Below are 16,618 nucleotides of genomic sequence, written 5' to 3'. Positions count from 1 at the left end.
GGGGCTAAACTTTAGACTATTTTAACTTTTAAGGCTTCTAAAGGTGTGGTATAAAGTCCCATCTAAGGTTTACGCAACTTTTTTACAATAAAAAAATTAGTTCATTAGACATATAGAAGTGAGGTAAAGTAACAATTTTAGTTGTTAATTTTTATCAACTAATCAAGCAGCGCCGCCACTGCTCGAAGGTCTGGGCATAGACTTTTTTAGTCTGTGTCATATTTCAGGTTGATCAATGTCCAATGTAAACAATCTTTTTTGATATCTCGTGGTGCCGTTAAGGCATATTGTATTGAACTTTTGATTATATAAAAATACGTAAAGGTTTAGCGTGATCGAGCATAACTTGCAGTATACTAGGAAGGATCGAAGCGTTAATATACAATCTCTTTTGATATTCTAGTACGCCGCTAAGTCGTGTTGTATTGAACCTTTCTTTATTATTATAAAAAAAACGCACAAAGCTTTGGCGTGATGAAGAAATTTTTTTAATCAACCTCATGAGACATGAAATTCAAATAGGGCCTAAATCCGACGGCACACCAGGCATCCGACGGCCATTTTGTCGTGGCAGGCATCGCGGCAGCGAACAAACCGCCTCAACTGAACAAGGGGCCCCAGCAACAGCCCACGCCGCAGCACCGGGCACAGCCGACGCGGCAAAACAAAACCAGCGGTCGCACCCAAAAAAAAAACCAGCGGCCGCCTCAAGATTCGTGCCGCGGCGCAGCCTCCCCGCCCATCGCCGTCACCTCCCCTCTCCCCAGTCACCGCGCCTAGCTAGGGCTGCCCTCCCCTTCCCCTTCCCGTACACCGACCCGACACCACCACACCAACCTTCCCACCTCCCCCCCTCCCCCGCACCCCCGCCGCCGCCTCCTCGTCGGCCGGCGGCGAGGGCGCGACGCCTCGCCTCGCCTCCTACCCGCCCCTTCCGGACCTCCGGAGGGCCCGCCCCGCGCGTGAGAGCCCCTCTCCCTCGCACCGGGCTGCGCCTACGGGGTCGTGGCTTAGGGTTTCATGCGCCTCGGCCTCGCCGCCCGCCGATGTCGCACCCCGGCAAGTTTGTCTCCGTCAACCTCAACCGATCCTACGGCCAGCCCGCTCCCTCATCACACCATGGCGGCGGTGGCGGCGGCGGCCGGCCCTCCCGCCCTGCCGGCGCCGGCTCCTCAGCCGGCGGTGGCATGGTGGTGCTCTCCCGCCCGCGTGGAGCCTCCTCACTCGCCAAGCCGCAGGCGCCCAAGCTCTCCGTCCCGCCGCCGCTCAACCTACCATCGCTCCGCAAGGAGCACGAGCGATTCGACGGCTCGGCGGCCGCTGCGGGGGGCGGGGTCGCCTCGGCCCCGCCTCGATCCGGCGGGCCTGCTGCCGGCTGGACCAAGCCCGCCCCGGCGTCCGAGAAGCCTCCTGGCTCTGCAGCGCTTCCTGGCGGCGTCGCCAGGCCACCGTCATATGGGTTTGCGGAGAAAGCCGTCGTCTTGCGCGGGGAAGACTTCCCGTCCTTGAAAGCAGCTGTTGCCCCACCAACACCTCCGCAGCCTGCGCAGCGGCCGAAGGATGCTGATGGGGCGCGGGTCGGCACCCCAGAGGGGCGTCCAGGACCTCTTGGGATGCGGCCGCAGGTGACAACCTCACGGGCCACTGAGCCACTGGCCTCTGGTGGCAGCTTGGGACCTGGTGGCCGCACTTCCGCTGAGAGGGTGCAGAAGCCTGATCTGGGGCCGCTTCCGATGGTCCGGCTTAGGTATGATTCTGACTGGGCTGATGACGAGCGTGACACAGAGCTGAGCCTTCCAGAGCGGGACAGCAGGGAGAGGGGATTTGGCAGGACTGAGGCCATGCTTCCAGGGCGCGACCTTTATGGAGCAATGAGGGAGCCCTTCAAAAAGGAGCTGTTTGGGAGAGATGTGGCTGCAACAAATAAAGAAGGTGGGCAGGACGGCCTGTGGCGATCTCCTGTGTCAAACCAACACGATAGGGAGCGAACAGATGGCCGACCGTACAGTGGTGGCAGAGGAAGCAGTGGCCCTGCCGGTGGCTCCAAGGATGTGTGGAGTAATAGTAAGGAGCCTCTTATGCGTGGCTATGGTCAAAATGGGGTGGAACAGTATGGAACTACACGAGTTGGGGAAGCTGCTAGTGAGCGTTACGGCGACAGTTCAAATAACTGGCCTAGGTTGAATTCTTTCCAGAATAATGTTGGTTCCAAAGTGCAACCCTTTGGTGGTAATAAAGGGTCTTTAATTAATGATACAGTGGCAAAATTTGGTAGGGAGAAACGGCTGACTGGTTCCCCTGCTAAGCCTTTAATAGAGGATAGTGGTTTTGACAGCATTTCTGCTGTTAACTTGACTGCAATAAAGAAGAAAAAAGAAGCAGCTAAACCAGCTGATTTTCATGACCCAGCAAGGGAGTCGTTTGAGGCAGAGCTTGATAGGATCTTGAGGGTACAGGAGCAGGAGAGACAACGGGTAATGGAAGAACAGGAAAGGGCCAGAGAAGTTGCTCGGAAGCAAGAAGAGGAACGGGAGAGGCTGATCCGAGAGGAGGAGGAGAGGCAACGTCTGGTGGAGGAGCAGGCAAAGCAGGCAGCTTGGCAAGCTGAGCAAGAGAGGCTGGAAGCTGCTAAAAGGGCTGAGGAGCAGAGAATTGCCAGGGAGGAGGAAAGGAAGAGGATTGCCATGGAGGAGGAGCGGCGTAGGGAGGCAGCGCGTCAGAAGCTCCTAGAATTGGAGGCAAAAATTGCTAGAAGACAAGCAGAATCAAACATTGGCAGCGCAAGAGCTGTTAATGATGAATTTATTCCTGGAGATGTCAAGGACAGAGACCTGTCACACTCTGCTAACTTTGGTGACAAAAATGATATTGACAAAATGAACGAGTGCATCAATACCTCAGCACCATTGGAATCCTCTAGTCTTAACAGGTTCAGTGAGATAGTTCCAAGGGTGCACACTCTTACGGATGGACGCTCTTCGTTTATTGATAGAGAAAATGCATACTATAGTTCAAGGGCTGCATTTCCAGAACAAGAGAATGTGCATCATAGTCCACGGCGTGATCCTTTTGCTGCAAAGAGGGGAAATTTCCCTAAGAAAGATCTTAATGATGGATTTGGGAGTGTTTCGGTTAGGCAACCTTCAACAGGCCGAACAACTGATTCTCCATGGGCACTCGAAGATTTCCATCATGAAAAGGTTCCACGATGGGATGCACCTAGGGACATTGACCGTTTCAGTAAACAATCTGACTTTGATAATGGGCTTTTTAACAGCGACAGGTTTGGAGATACAGCTTGGCTGCCTAGTAGTTCTCATGGAAGCCTCAATGTTCAACAAGGAGATAGGATGTTTCAGAGTCCTGATGTTAATGAATTGTCTTCTTTTACCAGACCACGCTACTCTATGCGGCAACCACGTGTCCTTCCACCCCCAATGGTGACTTCTGTGCACAGAAGTTCAATGGGTGCTTCAGCTCGACATATCAATTCATCTTTTGTGGATGGTGGGAATGGAGAGGGTTCTGGTAGAGATGATGTGCAGATTATGCAGGGTCAATATGGAAGTGCATACCAAGAGGCATCTCGCCAGCATGGGATACGACCTGACCACATTTCTGTCAATGAGCACCAAATTGTGGACAGAAAAAGCCCTGTATTGGGTTCACAATCTTCTCTTTCTGTTTCAAGCCCTCCTAGCTCTCCTCCACATGTTTCGCATGATGAGATGGATGTATCTGGTGATTCTCCTGCGTTACCGACTTCTGCTGATGGTGAACGAACGGTGCTCTCTGACAACGACCATGCAGCTCTGACTGTAGATGCAGACAATACAAGCAGAATTGCTGCCTCAGGAGTGCCCCACTTGGAGGATGATGAATGGTCAAGTGTAAACAATGATGATAGGCGAAAACAGGATGAATATGATGAAGACAATGATAGCTACCAGGAAGATGAAATCAATGAAGCTGATGATGAGAATATAGACTTGGATGATGAGTTCTTAGAGGGGCAGAATACGCCTGTAGAATTGGAACCAGTTATACTTGGATTTGATGAGGGCGTGCAGGTTGAAATTCCACCGAATAGTCAACTTGAATTAGTTTCTGTGAGGAGCACTGAAAGGACAGTTGGAGTACATCTAAACTCAGGAGTTGCAGAGCAAGCGAATGTCAGTGGTTCAGTTGTCCATTCTGATCCTGTTACTGAAGCAGAGAAAGCACTACATGCATTGACTTTTGATCGTGTAAATGCCCTGACAGAAGACAGTAATGGGGAGCCATCAAATAGCTTAGGGACACCTGCTTCAAGTTCCCAGTTACCTCAGGCATCTTCTGCAGGTCCTATTTTTTCGTCAGCTTCAGCAGTAGTTGGGCAGAATGAAGTACCTGTTAGCCTCCAATTTGGTTTGTTTACAGGTCCTCCTCTAATTCCAACTCCAGTTCCAGCCATTCAAATTGGTTCCATACAGATGCCAATCCATCTCCACAATCAGTTTAACCCATCTCTGTCTCACATGCACCCTTCAACAACCCCTTTATATCAGTTTGGCCAGTTAAGGTATGTCCGTCCTATCGCCCCGAGTGCTCAATCGCTGCCTTCTCAGGCCATACGCCCTGCACATTCTTCCATACCAGCTCAACATACATTGAATCAGAATGCATCCAGTGTTCTACCTGAGCTAATGGATGGAGATACAAACCAGAACATCCCAGCTCAGGCAAGCTCATCCACCTTTATCACTAAATCAGCAGCAACCAAGCTTCCCCTTGGAATGGACAATTCAAACTCTCAGTATCTCAATTCCCCTGCAAACAATGAGATGGCTGGTGTGGAGGGATTTCATGGCCAGGTGGACAGAGAATCTACTGAGGGTACAATTCCTAGTGTGAGGAATCAAGATCACTCTTTGAAGAGGAATTACAGACCTACCTCCAACAATGTAGAATCTTCTCAATATGGTTTGGAGGGGAGAGCCATGGGTGAACCAAAGGCTCCTGGTGTTGTCTCTGATAGAAGGGGTAGGAGATATGGTTATGCTGTTAAAGACATTAACATGAGATCTACTGGCTCAGTTGTTGAACCTTCTCATTCTCATAAAGATTCCAAAGGAGGATTCCAGAGAAGGGCTCGTAGGAATGTAAGACGGACTGAGTTTAGAGTTCGGGAAAACGTCGAGAAGAATCAAAGTGAAACTTCTGAATCATTTTGCCATGGTGAACAAGACGAGATGACATCCTCCAATGGAACTAGAGATGCTCCCGCGAGAAATACTAATAGAAGGGAACTTGATATGAACAAGGCTTCTAGGATAAATGAAGCAAGTGATCAGAGTGTCTCATTTAGAAGTACGCACAATGTTCCTCATGAGAGATCTCATGGTGGGAACAAGAAGTCTAGAACAGGTGCTGTCCCTGATGGAGATACTACCTCATTGCAAGCTGGAGCTGTTCGTGTTGTGAAGCAGCAAGGCATTGAGGTCCCTGTTGATGCAGATGGCTTCATTGAAGTAAGGTCCAAAAGACAAATCATGAGTGTGAGGAGAGAGCAGAGGGAGAAAGAAAATAGATCCAAGATGAGGATGGCAAAGGTGCCCATCTATCATGTTTTATATGCTTAAATTTTTATCTTGTTTTTGCCATATTTCAGTTAATTAATGCTTTTATGTTGCTGTATCAGGCTCCCCGCAAACAGCATAGTGTTTCCCTACAAAGCTCAGTTGGTCCTAGTGTGAATAAGCGAGCAGCTCCTTCGAGTGGAGAAGTTAAAAAGAAAGTTTCTTCTGGTTCTGCCATCACAGTAGAAGGAAAAATTGTTGACTATGCTGAATCTTCGGTTCCATTGATGGGTGATACGGCTTCCATGGACCTCATAGGGCCACCTTCAACCAATGCAGAAACTCATACAAACTGCTTTGCCAATCAGTATGTAGCTTAATTATGCTTAAGTTCTTCAACCAATTAAGGCTATGCTCGAGGGTCACTCACAAAAGTTTTTACAGGCCTATCCAGATCCAGACATCCACTGACTTGGTCTCCTCCAGTCCTGCAAACCTTGTGAGTGGCTTATCTGAAGACAACAATAAAGGGGCATCTATTAGTACTCCATTTAACATGGTTTCCTGGGATAATTCACAAATAAACCAGCAGGTAGATTGCTTTTCTCAAGTTTATTTGTGTTCAAATGGCAGCAAATCTATATTCTTTTATTGTTGCATCCATATTTTCCATTCTTGGTTTTTGGTTTGTAGATTTTTTCTTGTGAGAATGAATTCTACATATATTCGCTCCCAATACATCATAGTTTACTTTTTTTTTTCATGGATGCAAACCAGATTACCTTGCTATTTTCCAGCAAATTATGGAAAATTAAACAGTTATTATGCCTACTGTACATGCATAATTCAGTGTTTGTTTTCTTCTGAATTTGTACAAATTATTAATCCAAACACCAGAAGAGGAATGAACAGTCAATATCGTGGGTACATTTGGTTGCTTGGCTGACTGGCTGTACTGCCTGGTTGAGTCAGAAATCAGAGAGATTGCTGGGTCAGGCTTCCTTGGGACCTGAGCTAGCAAGCTTTTTGCTTGCTTCCGCAGGCGAGCAAATTCGTCTCGCTTGCGCTGGTAAGGTTAGCTTGCTTAGACTAGCGAGGTGAGGCTGTGCTCGCTCGGGAACCAAACTTGCCCGTGATAAACATCCTAAGACTACAGTGCTAGATAACCATATTTCAACATATTACTTGGGAATTGTATCACAAGAGTGTCTTTTTTGTTGTCTTTCCTTATATTTTTTTTCTAAAAAATATCAAAATGTTGATGAAAATTTTATTTGAAATCCTGCACCAAGAGCGACCAAGAACAAAAGCCTTTTGGGTGCTGCCCCTGAAGTATATAAAAGTAAGACATGTATGATTAATAACAACGTAGTGATATTAAGGAGATTGATAAATTAGGTTATGGTTTGTCCACATGGAGTGTGATTTCCATGTGCTCCTATCTTGAAATTGCAGTTCAAGTAGTTCTTATTTAGGTAAAAGATGGACAATCATAAACTAAACTTGACCTATTTAAATGCCTATGTTGCTGTGTGGGTAGTATGCAGTTTAAGTTGTTCTTACTCCCTCTGTCCCTGAAAGCTTCAATTCCTAGAATCTGTGCCAGTCAAACTTTTTAAGTTTGACCAACTTTATAGAAAAGACATCAATATCTGTGACATAAAATGAGTATCTTATGAAAATATATTCTATGATAAATCTAATGGTACTGATTTGGTATTATAAATCTTAGCCTTTTTTTAGAAATTCGGTCAAAGTTTAAAAAATTTGACTTAAGACAACTCTAGAAATTGAAGCTTTCAGGGACAGAGGGGGTATTGTACACTGCAATGAGTGCGTCCCTACCTTCAAATTATTATACTTATGTGTAAATGCATTTTCTATTGAATGCAATTGTACATTTTATTTGGATTTCCAGGAAGCAACTTTTTAGTCTCTCGTATCTAGCCACTGAGCTATGGTTTTATCTTAATCCTCTAGTCTTTTTTGCAACTTGTTCACATGTAGGTTATGCCATTAACTCAAACTCAACTTGAAGAAGCTATGAGACCAGCTAAATTTGAACAGCAGGCTGGGTCTGGTTTTTCTTTGGAGTCCAACAATGCTTTGTCTCCCACAGTAACCACAGAAAAGGTGTTCCCTTCATCTGCTAGTCCTATTAACTCCCTTCTGGCTGGAGAGAAGATTCAATTTGGTAAGCACTTTTCATCAGTCATGTATGCTGTTTATTGCAACTTGACTTACAATGAGTAACAATGTTGCTCAGGGGCAGTAACCTCGCCAACCATGCTACCGCCAGTCAGCCGAACTGTTTCAAGTGGTCTTGGAGCTCCAGGTTCATCTAGGCCTGATATGAAGATTGATCGAGGCTTGCCTAGCGACAACAGTGGTCCTGATAAGGCGAAGTCCAAGGAATTATGTCCGAGTACCGAGGATGCAGAAGCAGAGGCTGAAGCAGCTGCTTCTGCTGTGGCTGTGGCAGCTATTAGCACTGATGAGGGATCTCCAGCTGATGCAACTACAGCATCTGCTCCAGACAACAAGAGCTTTACAAGCAAGGATCTCAGTGGGTTAACATCAGGAAGTATGATCTTTGCATTCTCAAATACTTTAATTTAAACATTGCTATACGATTATGTAGCTATATTTATTGTGTTATGGACAAAATTGAAGCAGGGGCAAGAACAGGTCAAGCTGGTCAATCGTCCACCGAAGAGCCACTCACAGTTGCTCTTCCTGCAGACTTATCGGTTGATACTCCATCCATGTCCTTGTGGCCTCCTATAGCCAGTCCACAAGCATCAGGGCCAATGCTTTCTCAGTTTCATGGTGCACAGCCATCCCACTTTTCCTGCTTTGATATGAATTCAATGTTAGGAGGGCACATTTTTGCATTTGGCCCAAGTGACGAATCTGCTGGATCTCAAGGTCAGCACCCTCAAAGAAGCAATGCATTGCCTTCCGCACCATTGGGAGCTTGGCCACAGTGTCATTCTGGGGTAGACTCTTTCTACCGTCCTCCAACTGGATACGCTGGTCCTTTTATTACTCCAGGAGGGATCCCAGGCGTGCAAGGTCCCCCACATATGGTGGTCTATAACCACTTCGCCCCAGTAGGGCAATTTGGTCAGATGGGACTTGGTTTTATGGGAGCCACTTATATCCCTGGTGACAAGCAGCCTGATTGGAAGCAAAGCCAAGGACCACCTATTGTTGGTGTAAGCCAGAGTGATCCAAACAGCCAGAATATGGTGTCTGGTCAAGTAAATGCTCCTAGTGTTCCTGCTCCAGTTCCACATCTACGCCCAACTTCTATCATGCCAATCCCGTCTCCGTTGACCATGTTCGACATTGCTCCTTTCCAGGTATGCATTTTAATTGTCGTAGATACATGCCAAGACAGTTAAATTGCAAGTGAAAACAATCGTGTAGCTAACTCTTGCATTTTTATGTTGCAATCTTCATTTGGATTGTAACTAACTATTCTTGCTGTTTTTCCAGACATCTACAGACATACAGATGCAAACGTGTTGGCCACATATGCCTGTACCTCCTCTACACTCGGTTCCATTATCAGTTGCACTTCAGCAGCATCCAGTAGAGGGTACAGCCACACAACAGTTCGTTCATAACGTGCCAGTAGACAAGTCCAGTACAAATAACCGATTTCAGGAGTCCTCTGTTTCTGCTGGACCATCAGATGGTAACAAGACCTTCCTAAATGCAGCTGCCTCCCAGTACAGAGATGAGTTAGGTCTTGTCCAACAGCCAGCCTCAACTAGTTCAAGCTCCCAAACTGTTCAGCCTTCATTTGGCCAGGCAGGCGTGATCAGCAATGAAGTCTCGACCAGTGCCAAAGTCACGGTTAGAGCAACCCCATCTAAAGTCAACCCTGGAACTGCAGCAGGGGTTGCTAGCAACACGAATGGTCCTCAGGTCACCAGCATACCTTCCAAGACCCATCAGTCGTCGTCGTCATCAGACCAGCAGTACCAGCATCCAGTTAACAATCAGGATCGCCGGGCCCGTGCGACCCAAAAGGCTGGTACTGGTAATGAGTGGCAACGGCGATCAGGGTACCAGGGTAGGAATCAAGGTTCTGGTTCCGACAGGAGTTCAGGCACTGGTAGGATGAAGCAGATCTACGTTGCGAAACCCTCGTCGACAAGTGGCCATGCCCCATCAGGCTAGAGAGTGGTACTGACTTCACTGAGCCTGCTCCACGCTGGTACAGCTCAGAGCATCCTTGGTATCAGACACATGCGAAACATATTTTCGCACCATGTCTGTCTATTCTGGTTTATTTGGTGATTGTGGCTTGTGCTGGTAAGCTGGTTGTGTATGTTTTTGGTTCATTTTGTTGCATAGAAGAAAATATAGTGCTGTTGCACTGCAAAAAAACATTTGAAGCGATACCATATGATGCCTGATAAATTTTGCAGCCGATGGAATCGGCTGCCCGTGTAAGTCACTTCTGTGTGATGTAAGGATTACTATTGTTTATTATTATTTGCTGCCGGCTCAAGGTCTGGACAGGCGAGGAAATGTAACGTGCGCTATTTTGTTCATAAATGCCCCGATGCTACTTTATCATTTCATGTTAGTATTACTACTGCAAAATAGGATTCCTTAAATCCCTGACGGCTTGACGCTTAAATCTAAGCCTGCCCGAGAACTTGGATGTCATCACACAAAGTTTTACAATTAAATATGTCAAGTTCAATTTTAGCTATAACTGGGAATTCTTGTTTGAATCGAAATCTCCTAGGCTCTGTTTGATGTTAAGGTGGCTTTTCAAAAGCACCTGTTTCTTTCTAGACTTGATGCAATCATACAGAACATCAGAAGCAACTTTCCAGGATTAGTGACAGACAACCACGACAGGCTGACTGGAAGGAAAAACAACCACGACAAGCTGACTGGAAGGAAAATAGAGAATTTGGCAACATGCTCAAAGGCACGGTGTTTCAAATGTTATCAAATTCCATTTTGTCAACAAGTCAAATGAACATTGCAGACATATGTACTTTAACATTACGGGACACGAACACGATAACAGTTACGGGGCCGCACCCAGCTGGTCCAGCTCAATATCTGAAACCTTCCTGGATGATCTGGCAGGAAGTCATTAGCAATCTACGGCTTTCCTTATGGATACACTACCAACAGGAAACGCTATTGTTTCACTATCTGGAGCTGAACAGTCTGCCCACCTCCATCACTACTCTTCTTACAAACTTTCCAGCTAGCTTGCATGGACCAATCCCATTGGTCCCTAAGCTTCCCATGAGGATGATTGCCCTCCAGAATCACGAAAGAGCTGCTAGGTTATACCTGCACCTTCATGAATCATGTGGGCCGACCTAATAAAAACACGGGCGGTTTTCAACATGTTGACAAACACAGAATATATGAGTAATAGGAGTTATGTTTTACCTTGGTTGTATCAGCATGTTTCTGCTGGTTCTTGCTAGACCTTCTGCCTTGTTCCCTGCTACCTTGAGTCTCCCCATCCAAGAAGTTCTGGTCTGATGATTCTGAAGAAGATGGGGCAGTTTTCTTTATAGCATAACGGTAGAAGGCAGCTATACATGTATTAGTTCACAATAGTCCAACAGAAAATGCTAATGTCCCTTCAAATAGAAGGCCAGTGTGAACGGACATGCTAATATAACTTATTGTCATGAATGTGCACTTTTACCATATTGAAGTTACTTAACTCTAGGTAAAAACACAGATCAGTTCTGCACTGTTTCCCCCCTGAACATATTTACAAAGTACTAATACTTATCCTGGAAGCATCATGAACCTACCTCTCCAAGAAAAGGAATGCCCATGCTGGTGCAAATGGAAAGCAGCTGACCCCCCAGAATTGCTTTGTCTTGGATGGTAACTAGTAACTCTCTCTTGTCTTGGACCATTAGTTGATGCATCATCATCCATATAATAGCGCAAACCCCCAGAACAAGAAGGTGTATACCCAACCTCTGATAATTTTGATTCAGCTCCATCTCCATCAACCTCCGTCCCCCAATATCCCTGTCCCTGGTGTTTTGTTAAAAAGAGAGAACAATTTCATACATAGAAAAAAAAGCATCCCTTGATAAGTTGATATTAGAGTAGTGAGAACTTGTTGCCACTACCTGATCATATTTTGTGTTTCTACCATCTCCGCTATAAGAAGTGTTTTGCCATGCACCTGGAGTCCCATAGAATGGCTCTGCCGAATTCATTTCCCCCTTACTACTGTACAATTGATTAACAAATGATTTCTCCAAAAAGGTAATGTAGAGCATGTGCTTCTCATCGGTCCATCCAGACGATGAACCTGCATTCGACATATCCTGGAAGAAGAGAATAGAAGTAAACCTATTAAATTCAACAACGGCCTCCAACGATCCAATGTAAAACATTCAGATATTTAGAAAGACAATGTCCAGACAGAAGATCTCAACCAAGAATTCCTCCCCCTACTTTAGTATTGACATCACAAGGAAATTTCCTTCAACAATGCCTTGTGGCATTATAAAAATACATGAGATGCATATATCAAATAAAGAGGCAAGCTTTGGTTGCAGGATACATACTAAATATGCAAGTAAAAATATATCTGATTCCTTAATTGAAATCAGGCAATTAGTAAAGAAAGAAGCGCTTCATCAGGACCCTCGGGAACATGAGAAATCCAGAATCAATGGCTGATAGAACTAAGAGCCTGTATCACAAACTCCTTTTTTCATGTAAAATCCAGAGACTTTTTATTCCTTGTTTTGACACAATTTTTCCTCATGCTAACAAAGATCTTTATGGTCCACAATAATCCAGGATTCTCAAAGTTGATTTCTTTAGCAGTCATTTACATCCGAAGCATTATGTTGAAAACAGCTTCTGCATGGTTTCCATAGGTACCAAACCATTGTAACTTGAGTGCTCCTCAATATAAGCAAAGTAATACTATACCCAAAATAAGAAAGAAGATTAAATAAGAAGGATAGAATGAGGAGGGGTGTATGAAGGGCACAAGATCCCTTCCAAGGTTATGGTGAAAATTATTAGTATGAACCACTGGATCATGCATGGGTAGCAACCAATCTGTCAGTGCATTAGCTATATACCCCTAAGACAATCAACCCAGGTGGTTAAGTTACATGCCAATATTGCCTTCTTATTTCCTAATAAGCCGTTAATAATTGCTGGGCATCTCAGACAGATTAACTTGGTCACTGTTCTCAGTTGGACTTGGACCTATCCTTGAACTCATGTTCTGTCTCATGCACAATCCACAAACAAACGACCAAAGCTCCTGTTCCAGTGAGTACCCACAAAACCCGCAAAACTACCCAAAAGAACTACACAAAACTACAAGAATAGAATATCAAGTGACCACCAGATGATGCGTTGACAAAATAAAAAATCTAACTAAGATTCTCAGCAGACAGCAAAACAAATCTTAAACTTCGCTATTAGAAAAGCAAGCCCAAAACTGTATATAATACTAAGCAGCCTTTGGTGGTCATTATTCTAATCAAGCATGTAACTTCACTAAGTTGCATAGCAACAATCAAACTGTAACACCATTTTTAGAATAGAACTCTGTTTTGGAATAGAACAATTGAAAACAATGAAGCATAATATATCGCATACTTACATCCAACTAAAAGATCTCTTCCTTCAAACAAAAGAAAAGGTAAAACTCTTCTGCCACTCTTTGACTAAAGCTCGGTGTTTTTTGCCCCATCTGCTGTTAGCTGTTACAGAGGTGAGAAGGTGTTCTTCTTAAGCAAAATGCCCAGGGGTTGCCTTACCCGCAGGTCGAGTTTTTTTAGCTGTTACAGAGTAGATTCTATTTGTAACAGGAAATGAAAAAACGGTGGTACCTTGGTACAAGGTAAGATACCTATTTTGATCCTTAGTGTTAATGTTTGTGAAATACTACAAACATAATATTTTGAGTAGATAATGTGCAAGAACAACCAAAGTTAAACTTGGTAACCAGAATAGGCCTCAACAATAGTGAGAAAATGCCCATTACCACAGGTTAACATTAACGGCCGCACCAGCGTAGACAGGTCAACTATAGTAATCTGGTTCAGACCCTTGATTTGTAATGATATCCGTTTCCTACTGTTATCCAATCACATCCCAACACTCGTACGTGTCCATAGCCAATATTGTCGTCATGTTGGACTTGTCCTGTGCTTTAGGTTTCACAGGAAAGCGACACGAAACTAGTGACCGTTATCATTCTGTAGTTGTGAGAGTCAATTCCCGCCAAAAGGCTATCAAATATCTGGAACAAAACCGAACTAGTGACCGTTATCATTCTGTAGTCATGAGAGTCAATTCCCGCCAAAAGGCTATCAAATATCTGCAGCAAAACCCTATGCAGAAGTAATTTCTGACCTAAGATAGCAACCATTAGCAAGAAATCAGCACTCGTTAGGTAATATATGAACCAGGTAGTCAGAATTGCTCTCAGAAAACAATAACGGTTAATTCGGTAATGCAGGAAATGCTCAAAATCACAGGCAGGCAATAACCTAGCCTACATTCAGATCTAAAAACCTTCCCTCTTGGACATGGATGAATGGATGAAGCTACCAACGGTACTTGTAAGTTGTGACCATCTCACTAAGCCACCCATAACTTTTGTACCTCCATCGCGTTTATCGTGAATGTAGCTAGCGCTTATCTATTCATGGTAGCCATCTATTTATATATCAATAATAAAAATGAATCAAAATCAGCACCACTTCGTTGAACAAACAAGGAAAAAGACACCCTCCACTTCACTCGTCCACCAACTCTTCCACCGCTCATCCATCTTCTTCAAAGACAATCAAGGTAGCTAACAAGCTCCGGAGCTCCGATCCGTGGCTTGCCTGAACGGAACTGAATCTAGCTAGTCGGCCATGAATCGCAAGTCGCAACGCAAGGCCACAAACCGAGCAAAACAACTGGCAGCAGCCGAGCCGAACGCCCGGGAACCCTCCATGGAAAACAAGAGAAGGAAAAAAAAAAGGTGAGTAGGAGCTGGGACTCGATTACCCACCCCGAAGCGCTGCGGATCGGTGGGCGGCCCCTTCTTCCCCATCGATCACCCCGCGCGGGCCGCGGACCGCGGCCTGCCCCGAACCGACGACGCCGCGCGACACGCCTACACTGCAAAGGAACGGCGAGCGTCAGAGCATCTGCGGCAGAGGCGGGGGAGGGCGGAGGACGGGGATCCGGCGGCGAACCCTCGCGGCTCGCGGCGGTGGACGGCGACGGACGGACGCCAAGCCGTTACTGCTGCTGGGTTGGCGACGCAGAGGCCAGAGGGGAACGGAGAGAAAAAAGTGGGGGACTGGGGGTCGCCCTTTTTATCCTGCGTGGCATGGGCGCTTTTCCACGTGGACGTGCGACGCCGCGACCGACACCTGGCAGATAATATCTGACGGACGGATGGACGAGCGGGCCGCCCACCGCCACGGCCCACCGGAACTGCACCTGGACTGGAGGCTGCTGGGGCCCATCCGCGGGAAGGCACGAAGAAAATAAGTGGACACCGTAGCCCGTAGGTTATTTCAACAGTCAATGCATTATGGATTTATTAATTATGGGTGTGACTAATAATCCAATCCAATTAGTTAAACTAAATCAAACTGTCACTATTGACAGGCTCGACTTAACCTACTGCCTCCGAAAATAAGTGGACGTCTCGTAATTCGATGAGTCAACTAGCTAAGATTAAGTTTGATTAGATTTATAGAAAATAGCATTAAAATTTGTATCTCTAAGTAGATTTACTATAAAACATATGTTATAATTAATCTAATAATCTTTATTTGGTAAGAGTATTTATAATTTTTTGTACATATTTGATCAAACATAAGATTGATTGACTTCTTGAAGTGCTAGATGGGAGAGAAAAAGAGTACTGGTTAACTTGGTAGGCATAAAAAACACACCATGTATGTGTTATACCATACTTTTTCCATCCAGAAAGAATGTAATCCTAGGTATATTCATGGTTAAAGTACCTATAGCTTGACCAAATATAAAGATAAAAATATTAATCTTCATGACATCATATATTTAGATTATGAAAATATGTTTTATGATGAATCTAATGGTACCTATTTAGTTCAATAGATATTAGTATTTTTTTTTGTACATTTTGTCAAACTTGATATGTTTTAATATGGTACTGTTATGTAATTGCATCTTCTTTGGGATGGGGGGAGTGCTACATAATCATACACAAAGTCTTATACAACAAAATGTGGTTTAGGGCCGGCTTGCTTTCTCGCGAAGCCTCCTTACCTTGCATTGCTATGCTAGTGCGAGCTTCGCTCGGCTAGACAAGACGATTTTAACTCTCCCATAGGAGCAAACCAAATCTTGCACACGGTTCTGAAAATGCCTAAGCAAAAGAATCAAACAAACATCGTCGCTTGCTCGGAAGAAACAAGCAGATTCTTTAAGGTTACATCAAAGATTCTACAACACTAAAGTTCAGATAACAGATGAGTAAAAAAAAGAGTATCGTGTGTTGATATCGTATACTATAGTACATTTTCTCTACTGCTCAAATTAAGACGTTACATACGCATCTTTCAAGTGTGAGGTGCCACTAGCAGAGCATGCACTTAAATTTTTTTTTTACGTGCTTTATCACTCTAGCAGACCTATAACTTCTCACCGTGTATGACATGGAAATAAAAGGTCATGAGACACTAGCGGTTCACTTTTGAACACGTCGATCGGTTTGCTCTTCTCCTTTGCATACCCTGCCAATTTGTGGTTCTTTTTTTTACGTGTTTTTATCACTTTAATTACAACTATAACCTCTAATCATATGACATGAAGAAAAGGACATGAGACAATAGTGGTTTGCTTTTGAATACTACGTCGACGCATCATCACTTATATAGAGGAAAAAAAAACACGAGGCAGTTTGCTTTTCGCGTTTGTCGGACACCGACCATAATTCGAAGCATTGGTGGCTCCGGGTGGTGACACTTGTTGCTGCCTATTTTGCAAAAAGGTCCTTTGGAGTTCTTAGAATCAACCAGCAG

General features: G+C 44.8%; 2 protein-coding genes across 4 annotated transcripts; one reads left to right on the top strand and one right to left on the bottom strand.

The window, feature by feature from the left end:
* On the top strand, positions 813–10,130 carry LOC8080442. 3 transcript variants are annotated; one of them, XM_021447781.1, is made up of 7 exons: positions 813–5,591; positions 5,681–5,925; positions 6,003–6,150; positions 7,566–7,752; positions 7,831–8,142; positions 8,232–8,923; positions 9,060–10,130. In XM_021447781.1, the coding sequence occupies exons 1-7, from the start codon at positions 1,047–1,049 to the stop codon at positions 9,747–9,749; spliced, it is 6,819 nt and encodes a 2,272-aa protein (XP_021303456.1). In that variant the 5' UTR covers positions 813–1,046; the 3' UTR covers positions 9,750–10,130. The 3 variants fall into 3 exon arrangements, with proteins under 3 accessions (XP_021303456.1, XP_021303448.1, XP_002467746.1); XM_021447773.1 differs by having other exon boundaries at positions 814–5,591; positions 7,825–8,142; XM_002467701.1 differs by having other exon boundaries at positions 1,047–5,591; positions 7,825–8,142; positions 8,235–8,923.
* Positions 10,497–14,889, bottom strand: LOC8077100. Its single transcript, XM_002465123.2, has 6 exons — positions 14,798–14,889; positions 14,611–14,720; positions 11,702–11,902; positions 11,372–11,603; positions 10,995–11,095; positions 10,497–10,921 (listed from the first exon to the last, which is right to left on the bottom strand). The coding sequence occupies exons 2-6, from the start codon at positions 14,650–14,652 to the stop codon at positions 10,901–10,903; spliced, it is 597 nt and encodes a 198-aa protein (XP_002465168.2). The 5' UTR covers positions 14,653–14,720; positions 14,798–14,889; the 3' UTR covers positions 10,497–10,900.

The sequence above is a fragment of the Sorghum bicolor genome, chromosome 1 (assembly GCF_000003195.3).
Source record: "Sorghum bicolor cultivar BTx623 chromosome 1, Sorghum_bicolor_NCBIv3, whole genome shotgun sequence".
Taxonomy (NCBI): Eukaryota; Viridiplantae; Streptophyta; class Magnoliopsida; order Poales; family Poaceae; genus Sorghum; species Sorghum bicolor.
The sequence above is the reverse complement of the archived record's forward strand: the minus strand, read 5'-3'. Positions and strand labels throughout refer to the sequence as shown.

Bases quoted from the DNA above. Each gene is read 5' to 3' on its own strand.
- LOC8080442 (XM_021447773.1), top strand. From the start codon at position 1,047: ATGTCGCACCCCGGCAAGTTTGTCTCCGTCAACCTCAACCGATCCTAC. The intron at 7,753-7,824 runs GTAAGCACTTTT...AATGTTGCTCAG, and splicing joins TGGAGAGAAGATTCAATTTG to GGGCAGTAACCTCGCCAACC. The intron at 8,924-9,059 runs GTATGCATTTTA...CTGTTTTTCCAG, and splicing joins TCGACATTGCTCCTTTCCAG to ACATCTACAGACATACAGAT.
- LOC8077100 (XM_002465123.2), bottom strand. From the start codon at position 14,652: ATGGGGAAGAAGGGGCCGCCCACCGATCCGCAGCGCTTCGGG. The intron at 11,903-14,610 runs GTGGGTAATCGA...CTCTTCTTCCAG, and splicing joins CCGATCCGCAGCGCTTCGGG to GATATGTCGAATGCAGGTTC. The intron at 10,922-10,994 runs GTAAAACATAAC...TGTTTTTATTAG, and splicing joins AACATGCTGATACAACCAAG to GTCGGCCCACATGATTCATG.